Raw genomic sequence first — 11178 nt, forward strand, 5'->3', positions numbered from 1 at the left:
AAGTTACTAGTGCCTGAGGGGTAGAGATACTCCTTGCAAATGACCTTAGGAATGCCCACTTGTCCTCACTACCATCTTCTTAACTGAACATAAAGTATGCAGTCCCACTTTGATGCACTGTACTGGGGTATTATTGTGGCTGCCTGAGCCAACCACTTTGCACACCGATTTTTAAACATGACAGCCGTAGCTCCCCCTGGCTAAGTATCCATCACCCTCAAATGGTCAGCTTTGGAAGCTTTGGGAATAATGACTCCCACTAGAAGTTGGAGCCCGTGACCCTCACCTTATTCTTTTGGATATTTATTCCAGCAACACAGAGCCCAGAGGGAAAGAAGTTTAGACTTCTGTTCTGTGCCTGCCTTTAAGATCTTATTGGTGATTGGATAGCTAATTCAAGGTCCAATCACCATTACTATAACGAATAGAGAGGTGATCAACCCATTACCATTCTCTCAGCTGCAAAAGCAGAGTGAATTATTCCATATGCTGTATTTTCTAGTTCTGTGGTCAGTCTAGTTTAAAGTGTCCCAAATGGTGCAATTTCTGTGACTTCACTTAGGAGTCTAATTTACAGTTTTATTAATAAATCTCACCGTATTTTCTGCTATTCTTGAGTATTCCTTTAGATTAACACCATTATTCCTAGCTATCACTCTCTTGTACTACCATATTCTCCTTGCTTGGTTTAGATTCTTTAGATATCTCAAGACTGTTACGTTCCTTTTTTCCCAAATCCCCATTTAACTGGTCTGTCTGTTAATATTCTCCGTTCATAAATCAGTCTGTTTATCCCCAAATAGTTTCTGTATCATTTTTGCACCCCCTCCAATTTGTCTTTATTTTTAGTAATGAGTTTCTCTGAAATAGGTGCAGTATTCCAGATGTAGTCACACCATGGCCCTAGAGGGCTTCCAAAACATGGTATGTTAAAACATGACTTTGAAGTTATATTAACTGTGATGCTAGACAGAAGTGCTTAACTGAATAGCCGGAATGAGACTGAACGTGACTTATCTGTGTTGACTGCAGAGTCATGGCTAGCATTGTTAGCTAGCTCAGCCTTTCATGCTTGTGTTTTAATATGTTAAAACTTGGTAGTGAAGACTAGAACAAAGAGGAAATCATATGATGTGAGTTTGCAATATGATGGTAGTAAAAAGGGCTGATGTAATTTTGGACTGCATATACGTAGTCATTGCGTCTAATTTGCTGTCACTGTCAACCATAAAACTTGCTCAGCAGAGCTCATTTCTAGATTTCTCTCATATTAAATATTTGTGTTGAATGATTTTACTCTGTTGTATTAGCTTGTATTCTTCCAAGGTGAGTCTCATTTTGTGTGTCCATTTTCTAATCTCACTAGATGTCTTTTGTATTTGTCTTTTCTCACTGGGGCAAATTATCCCAGTGTGGCATTACCTGCAAACTTTATTTACTTGCTGTCTGCTTCCTCTTCCAGATTAATAACTATGTTGAATTAATCGGTACCTACCCTCTTTATCTCCTACTAAATTCCCTTTCCCAATTTGACACTGTTTATCATTAAATTATCTTTCTGTGAGTTTTCAGTCCATGCGATTTGCTAAAATTCAAATGTTACATTTGTCACATTCTCTTCTACCCCATTTATTCCTTTACCCACTTTTTAGTAATAGCTGTTAAAAGGTTTTCATTATTACCCAATTGTTCAAACTTTTGCTTCTTAGATATATAACAGAGAAATTTAGTGCCTTAGCCATTTCTATGTTAATTTAATCCACATCCTCACTTATTAGCAGGCCTATTCTCTATCTAGTACTTCCTCCTGTGAAACACATTTGTAAAAATCCTATTCTGTTTCTTCTGAACTTGCATCTGTTCTAATTTTAAGAACATAATATGGACAGCATCAGTATTGTACTTAATATAGATTTTCAGCCAGCTAAAAGCTGAATTAAGACTATCTTTTCTTTATATTTGAATAATATAGATCAGAAAATGACTTGGTCATACTGTCCAAAATGAGTGCTCAAAGGTTATCATCCTCTATAAGCCATTGATTTACAAAATTTGTAATCCTTATTGCGCATAAATTAAGTGCTAGGAGAATGTCTTGTTTAAATAGGAAGCATATAAAAGAGACAAGTTGGGTGAGATAATATCTTTCATTGGACCAACTTCTGTTGATGAGAGACAAGCTTTTGAGCCACAGAGAGCTCTTCTTCAGATCTGGGAAAGGTATTCTGAGCATCACCGTTAAATGCAAGGTGGAACAGATTGTTTAGTGTAAGTAGTGGGCACATAGTGTAAGGCAGGGCTTCCCAAACTTTTTTCCCCTGAGGTCAACCTGTGCAGTTGTAATAGGTACTCCACTGTTAACATTTCTTGAGGAAAACTATTAATTTTAATCATTACATACATACAAACTATGACACTGTAAATAAACAATGGACGTTTCCTTTCATTTTAATGTTAACAATTGTAATGATAGAAATCCCTAACAATATGCAGTTGAAGAAACGCTTCAAGATCTTTGAAACCAAACAGTTTTAGTAAAACTACACTTTAAAAAAAAAGTTGAGAGCAAAATGTGTTCAAACAAGGAAAACACAATTTTGCATAAAACTGAACAATAAGCAACACAACGTTAACAAAATTGTTTTAAAAATTGTGGTGTTGGTTGATTTTAAAACAAAATGTGTCCAACTTTGAACACTATATTGTATTTTCAACTTTTTTAGTGTAAAATCTGAATTTCTATGCTAAGTAAAGACCCAACCCTATTCTCTATTTAGAAAAAAATCAGACGTAAGTATAAATATGTAATAACTTATAGACCAGAAGTCATCTTAATGGGATGGATGTGCCTGCTTCTCCTTGCACAGTTTTTCCAGCTAGGGACATATGTTAGTGAGGCTCAACCTGATCTTAATTTCAATTTTCAACCAGCTCAAGGTGCAGGCAAGGGGTAGCTAGAGGCTGTGGGCAGGAAGGGGGTAGTTAGGGGCTTGTGCTGGGAGGGGTGTAGCTCAGGTGTGCAGGGATGGTCTGTCCGTATGGTCAGTTCCTAGTTGACATAGTGGGGACAGTTTCGCTCCTTGTGGTTGTGTATGTGCAAGGTTGGGCTGGGCCTAGTTGTCCTATATGGTCACTGTGGCCATTGGCACCCAGTGGTTTGCGGACACCAAGAACTACACCAACCTGAGACCAAAGGGCATGGCGGCTGATACATAACCCACATGGGGAAACTGATCTGGACGCACAGAGTGCCTGGCGGCGCTGCTCACCTTGTTCCCTCCCTCCCGGAAACTCTGCCCCTGATGGCAGATCACCCAGGACTGTGTTGTGGTCCACCTTTGGACCCCAGCCCACAGTTTGGGAACCTCTTTTCTAAGGGACCAGTCAAGGTAGAGTGGTCTTTTAACACCTCTGCGGTCATAGGCCAAAAAGAGGCGGGGTTACTGTGTTACAGCTTGTTGTAATAAGCCATAAATCCAGTCTCTCTTCACTCCATGATTTTTAGTGTCTAACAGAGTTATGAACTGAAGCGCTCAGACTCATCTTTTGAAAGTGTTGTGCAGGTTTCCTTTGAGTATTAGGACCTATAGGTCAGACATAGGATGATTGCTTTGTGAGCTTAAATTATCTGGTATCTTAAATTCATAACTCTGCTAAACTCTAAAAATCATGAACTTAAAAAAAAAAAATCACCTTTACTTTCAGCTGGAGTTCTTCACATACGGTGAACATGCCATTCAGATACCACAGAGGTACAGGGAGCAGTATAAGATGTCTTGCCCATTATAGTGTTGCTGGTGCTGTTAGATGGCCCCTGTATTTCAGTAGTGGATGAAGTGATTTCTGTATATACGCTGTAAAGCATTTTTATAATGTAAACTACATTCTTTTGTATGTGAAACTTTATCCATAAAAGTCCGTATTATGCAGGTTATCTAAGAACGCAGACTAGAATTGTAATCAGTGTGCACTGTAGGAGAGATGAACATCTTAATGCTGTGCAAAATTTTGCTTCAACTTTGACTCTTGGTGCTCAAAGTTGAGAGACTTGGTATAATAACCAACACACAATAGAACGCTTAGCTTCATTTATGCTGCAGTGCATAGGTCAAATTCTCTTTCATTATCAGTCTGATAACATTACCTAGTTTAATTACCATACCTGTTTTACATGCAGTCTTTCATTCTTTATTATTTGCATTATCTCAAATAGTTTGTGTGGGTTTCTCAAAATCTGGTATCTTTTTGTTTTAGAAAAATCTATTTTAATTTTTTCTCATCTTGTGTATTTTCTGATAAGTCCCTGAAGGGGGTAATCAGTGTTCAATCTCTTATTATGAATTCAGCTACAAAATTTTAAGAAGGATACTTCTGCACATGGTAGTGATGCTTTGCAACTGCCAAAATGTATAGACTGCAAAACGCTTGTTTGGGGAAGGAGCAGTGAGTTTAGTGCCAATTGAGCAAGTGATTGCTTTTTAAACTTGAAAGGTTACTCTTGCACAAATGTATAGTTGACTGCTTTTAAAGTGAATATTTATATGGCTCTAGGTGGTATATAGAAAATATTCCTTTGTTTCCAATCATTCAATCAAGACATTATTTATTGCTTTCTATATTATTTTTTATTACTTAGTCCAGATTTTTTTTTAAAAAAAAAGCATTATTGGGAGTAAGGACCAAAATAAACTTGACGTAATTAGGATCAGCTAGTAATTTGAATATTTCAGAGTTCAGAAGAATTATCTTGAATGTGTTTGAGAATTTGTGAAATCTAGAACAAGAGAAACTTGGATCAACTTGAGTTAACTCCACTTTATTGTTTTCATTAATACATATCCAGTCCTCTTCCACCTCTCCCAAAAAAAACCTGTTAAATTGAGTTTTTAGCATGATTGGCTTGAAGTTAAAATGAAAGTGGCTTAAGCATTGTAGAATCTTTTTTTTTTTTTAAGCAGGAAATACTACAAATAGTACTGCTACGAAAATATCCCAAATAAATCAAAATGTGGAGATTAATTTATGCTGGTAAGTAGTATAGGTGTGTTCCCTCTAACAGTGGTTCTCAAACTTATTTGGTCACACTCTCCTTCTTTGTGTCTGTAGTTATTTCCCACTCCTACACAAGTATATATACCACCACCCAGCTCTGAAGGCAGAACGGGGAGTAGTCTCTGCTGGCTGGGAGCCCAGCTCTGAAGGCAGTGCTGCGCGCAGCAGCACAGAAGTAAGGGTGGCATGATACTGCATTGCCACCTTTACTTGTCTGCTGGTGGTAGTGCTGACATTCTCCTAAAGCTTCTCATGTCCTTTCCCCCTCCCCCCATACATTCTGCATTCTTTCCTCCCCCTCCCCCCCCCAGTTGTTCTGAGGAGGAATATTATATTTATGTATTATCTCAGCTGAAAATATGTTGTCGCTTCACTAGCAATGCCACTGGTAGACTTCAACTGATAGAGCAGTTTAAAAAAGGCACAGATCCCTGTAGTAAATAATAATGTCACATTCCCATCATTACACTTAGCATGACACTTTTGAGGCTGGTACCCCTAACGTTAGATTAATCTGCTGCGTAGAGTAGCTTGCAGGTGAGTGCATGTGAAATGATTGTACAACGGTATGACTTTAATGTATGCTTACATATGTCGTCTTCTAGGTTTTTTATAGGTACATTTAGAGAGCAAGAAGGGAGCAAGAAGGTGGCATTAAGAATAAATTGTACATTTTACAGTAGATTTAAATTTTGGACCTGTCAACTATGAAAGTGAATTTTTTTCATCTCCTTTCTCCTGTATCCATTATTTATTATTTGTGTTACATTAACACCTAGAAGCCCCATTGTGCTAGATGCTTTACAGATACGTAGTGAAAGATGGACTCAGCCCCAAAGAACTTTTTCTTCCTTTTCTTTGTCATCTCAAGGTTAAATAAGTCACCTCCAAACTGCTCTCTGTTTCACCAGCCAGATGGCCAGGGTAGCAGTGTAATGCTTTGGTGTACCATGGGATATTGAGGATACAACCAGGTCCTTGTATTGGATTAATAAATATACCTATAAAACTACAAATCCTTTCATTAAAAAGGGATTAAAAGTTAACTGTTAAGCGCTGGTTTAATAAACCTGTTTTCTTGTTGGATTATTCCTAGTCTTTTGATTATCATGGAACCAAATAACCTTTGCCTGTACGCTAGTTGCTAGAGTTTCAAGAGACCTAATATTAACACCTTTTCTTGCTTTCTTTGGTGTCATGAAGATGTGAACTTTTTCCATATCACTGGTTTTGTAAGTTGAGGAAGTTTTAAAATAATGAGATGTCAGAGTTGATATATTAATGTAACAGATTCAGATTCATGGAGTACTTTCTTACAAAAGAGAGGATTTAAATATGACCTCATAAATGTCTTTTTATCTGCAGGGTGCAGGTCAAGATAAACTTGGAATCTATGTCAAGTCTGTGGTAAAAGGAGGTGCTGCAGATGTGGTTAGTAATGTTTGTAAATATTAAAGTTGTTAATCTATCAAATAGTCAAATTTAGAGATACTTCAATAAAAACATTTGTAATTCTCTTCATTGGACTAATAAAATGTATTTACATTTATCTTGATTTAAGCCCATGTAAGGCTTGTGTATATAAAGTGTATTTTTTTTCAAATATGTAATTAGGATGGTCGGCTTGCTGCAGGGGATCAGTTGCTCAGCGTGGATGGTCGAAGTTTAGTGGGTCTGTCCCAAGAAAGGTACAGTATTGCTTTCAGATTGTGAGTTGAGGAAACGAATATTCTTTGTAAAAATAGAGAGAGAGAGAGAGAGAGAGAGAGAGAGAGAGAGAGAGAGTGTGTGTGTGTGTGTGCAGTGAATGAAGGGCTTGGTTAGTTTTGGGACAGAAATATTAGTTTGACTTACGGATATTTCAGACAGTATGTTCAGAACAAATATTGCTATAGTCATGATACAGGTATCCATGTAGATACCTTGTTGTATTAAATTCTTAAAGTGTATATTCTCATTCAGAGTAAAAAATCTTTTAAGCAAACTGGTCCTAGCTTTTGTCTTGATTTTTGACATCTGGCATTGAACTGTGGAAATTAGGAATAGTAACTGCCTGCATACATTCCCCATTTTATATTCATACGTCCTCTAGATGCTATTTTCTAATTGTCCAAAGAGGATAAGTGACTGAAGTGTGAAGCTGAATAGAAAAGAAATGCTGTGGTGAAACAGAAAATATTGTTGAATGCTTGATTTAGCAACAGTGACCTAAAAAGAATTGTATGGAGATGACTTTTAAATAATGCTGTGCTTAGTTCTCTTCTGTTTGACTCCTGACACAGGGCAGCAGAGCTCATGACAAGAACAGGTTCTGTAGTCACCCTAGAAGTAGCAAAACAAGGAGCAATTTACCATGGTCTGGCAACCCTGCTTAACCAGCCATCCCCAATGATGCAAAGAGGTAAAATAAATAACTGATTAACATTTTCATAAGACAGTACTGCAAATTTAGGCCCTTTCCCCAACACTGGTGAAAGGGAGAAATAATCCCTCAACAATCCACAATTAAATATGAACACTTAGAAGATGTAGCATTTTACTCCTGTAATGTGCATGAGTTACATAATTCATCTCATAAAGACTTTCGCATGTGTTTCTGGGAGTAATGTGAAGAGATGGAGAAAACATATATACATATGTTCCTGCTAATAGCAGTGGTTTAGTATTTTATACCCAAAATTTTACATTTTAAACAGATGTAGAATCCGTGGAATGGCAATGCAACTTCTCTTACCAAGGAGTGAGCTCAGTTATAACCATTGTTTAAAATTATAGTACAGACACAGTTCTAATCGTAAGTAAATGTGTTATCAACACTTAAGTACAAATACTATATAATTTATTTAAGAGTAAGCAGAATTTAAAATCTAAATAAATGGAATACACAAAATTCACAAACGGACCAAGAATTCAATTCACTTTTTCTCCCTCTCCAAAAGAACACTGGTTGCAAACATGCTGTGATACTTGGGATTACCAGTAAAATAATTTTAAAACAAAACAGAAGGCATTGGGCCATGTTTGGTCATTGATTTTCACTGAGAATCATGTTGAAATGACAGTTGTTAATTTCTATATCTGATCCTTTAAAAGCTAGGATTTTCTTTGGTATTTTTTGGTATTTTTTTCCAAATAATTGCTTCCCTCCCCCCCAATATAAGTCAAAAATTTCTTTCAGGGGAGGTGTTTTAATGACCATGTGTCAATTTTATATAAATTTTTATTGATTAAGTTATAGTATGAGAGCTTTATAAAAATTATTAAAGAATGCTGCAATATAGGAAGGAAAGAGTTAAAAGAATAAACTTTCATTATCGCAGTTTACATCACGACCCCAGACACCATAAGCCTTTCAGATTAATCAAGAGACTTCTTTCAGTAAAAGTGCATCTGGCTTTGCCAAATATTATGATGTCTTTGTTTCAAAAACCTTTTTGAAGCCTGTAACTCAAAGGAATCTTGAACTCTCAGCATAACAGAATAGGATTGTGTATATGAAGAATTCTAACTTTTAAAATCCAGCATGTTTTACTAGAAGATTCATTTTAGCTATTAAAGTTAAGTAACCTTTTTTAAAACAAGACTAAAATAGGAAACAGTTGTTCAAGTGGATAAGAACAAAAATTTTAAAGGTCGTAATCTGTTGCAGTTTCGGACCGCCGTGGCACAGGTAAACCCCGACCAAAGAGTGAAGGTTTTGAGCTGTATAATAATTCTGCTCAAAATGGGTCACCTGAGAGCCCTCAGCTGCCTTGGACAGAGTATAATGAACCAAAGAAGCTGTCAGGGGATGACAGACTGATGAAGAATCGAGCTGATCACCGCTCCAGTCCCAATGTAGCAAGTAAGCTAAGCTTCACTTCTGTTCTTTTTAAGAATAATTTTTTTCATGCAAATTATTAGTAGTCTTTGAAATCTAAAAGCAGGAAGATGACTTGATTAAAATGTAGACTACATTTGAAATACTGACAGTAATAACTGCAACAAAATTTGGAGAAAGTCATTCATTAAAGAGCAATTACAACTAATGTAATTAATGCTTTATTGCCACATTATGATGTTTAATTGGTTTGTTTTATTACATATGACAAATTTCTGTTACTGATGTTTAACAATGCTTACTTCAACTCTCTAATAGATCAGCCACCAAGCCCTGGAGGGAAGAATGCTTATGCTGCTGGAACGACCACCAAGATAACTTCAGTCTCTACTGGAAATCTTTGTACCGAGGTCAGAAGTGGCAAGAAAAAGATTGGCTGTTAACATCACTTAAATTTCAATAGCAGTAGTGTGCTTGGGTTAAGCTAAGGTTTTTATTGAACGTTTTTAATAAAATGCCACTGTTCAATTATTTGTATTTATTCTTCTTCACTGTTGCTTTATTTGCCACTGTTCAGTCAGCAACAGAAATTGTCACAAAATTGTGGTTATTGCATTGCTATTTGAATTTTTGATTATTATAAATAAATTTATGCTGTAAGCATTGTGCATTTAGTTCCAGAGCATTCAAACCCTGAATCATAGTTAGTAGTTTATATTTAATTGTTCTTAGAAAATCTTAGAATCATATTTATTTGGTTGAAGCTGGGATTAAGAACAATGCCTAAAAATATACTTGTTAAAAAAGAAATTAGAAGTTCAAATAAAATCTGCAGAAATCTGTATGATAGATAAGTTTTAACCTATTCTGTCTTTTACAGGAGCAGACACTGCCACCAAGACCTGAAGCTTATCCTATACCAACACAAACCTATACCAGAGAATATTTCACATTCCCAGCTTCAAAATCCCAGGATCGAATGGGTCCTGCTCAGAATCAGTGGCCAAATTATGAAGACAAACCACAGATCCAGACAGAGAGTAGTCACTCAATTAGTGCTGCAATGCAGGTTAGAAATCTGTCACGAATTTAAAAACCTTCCCTTCTGTTTGCTGAAGACAAAGAAATACAAAATATTAGGTTTTCTCTTTCAAAACATTCAATATTTTTATGAAAAGCAAACTAAGGTGCCAGGGCCACAAGAAGTCTTAAACAGACAGATCCCAGTGCTTGTGTGTAGTTTTGTTGTTGTTGTTGTTGTTGTTGTTGTTGTTGTTGTTTTTAAGTGGAGCAGAGAAATATCTGTAGTTCAAACCCAATCCAAGATCTATAGTGAAATGTATTTACTTCAGTCACTTGTAAACTGTGCCTCTGGTTATAAAAACAGTGCATAATTTGTACTATTATGGAAACCATTTACCACGGAGTCTTACATTCTCACAATATTTAATGTATACTCACAATACTCCTAGGAGATGGAGATAACTATAATTCTCTATTGTGTTGATGGAGAAACTGAGGCACAGATAGACTTGCCCAATGCCTCAGGAAATCTGCGGTGGACCATGGAATTGAACCAGGGTTTCCCTCTCCCACACTAGTAGTGCCCACCCACCATCTTCCTCTGTAAAAACACCATACAGAGTCCCTTAGCATTCATAATAAGCACAGAAAAGATTTAGAATTGGGTGCTAAAATCGAATGTAGTTTTTGAAAAGCTTTTCTTTCTTGATTCTTGAGGTAGCAATCCTACAAAAAAAGTAGGAAATTGACTCTGGAAACCTTAGTTGTGAGTAATCCTCACTCATGCCAATATTGCCACTGAAGTCAATGCAATAATGACTTGAGAAAGGATTATAGGTAAAACCTTAGTATGATTGTGCTGATGTGCAGTTGGTGCCTATAATACAGTTCCAGTTTTCAGAGTTGTTAAGAATTTAGAACGCAAACCCATTGTTCATTTCATTCGATGAGGATTTAAGATGGAAATTAACACATCATATTATGGCTAATTGCTATAAAAATATTTTAGCTAAACATCAACACCTAAATACCCCACATTTAGAAAGCTGATGATAGGTATTGACCTTGAGTTGCAGCTTGGAGTTCTGTTTCTGCCAGGAAAAATGCATTTTACTAAAGCAAATGGCTGGGAGTTTGTTTTTCACAAGTACTTGAAAAGTATATGTTAGGTTTTCACAACACATATCCATCAATGCTTTTAAATTTCATTGTTAAAATAAATCAGTTTTAAAAATTTCACAGCATCGATTACTTTTTAATGAAATCCACAAGCATTGTTTCTA

General features: G+C 36.3%; 1 protein-coding gene across 22 annotated transcripts in view; it reads left to right on the forward strand.

Annotated features, from left to right (window-relative positions):
* Positions 1-11178, forward strand: part of AFDN (afadin, adherens junction formation factor) — a 212829-nt gene that overhangs the window by 171621 nt on the left and 30030 nt on the right. For all 22 annotated transcript variants that reach the window (XM_030556759.1, XM_030556770.1, XM_030556777.1 and 19 more), the window contains 6 exons: positions 6418-6483; positions 6667-6740; positions 7335-7453; positions 8702-8896; positions 9191-9282; positions 9753-9941. In XM_030556759.1, the coding sequence (XP_030412619.1) occupies positions 6418-6483; positions 6667-6740; positions 7335-7453; positions 8702-8896; positions 9191-9282; positions 9753-9941 (735 nt within the window). The remainder of the gene's footprint in view (positions 1-6417; positions 6484-6666; positions 6741-7334; positions 7454-8701; positions 8897-9190; positions 9283-9752; positions 9942-11178) is intronic.

This window comes from Gopherus evgoodei, chromosome 3 (assembly GCF_007399415.2).
Source record: "Gopherus evgoodei ecotype Sinaloan lineage chromosome 3, rGopEvg1_v1.p, whole genome shotgun sequence".
In the NCBI taxonomy this organism is placed as follows: Eukaryota; Metazoa; Chordata; order Testudines; family Testudinidae; genus Gopherus; species Gopherus evgoodei.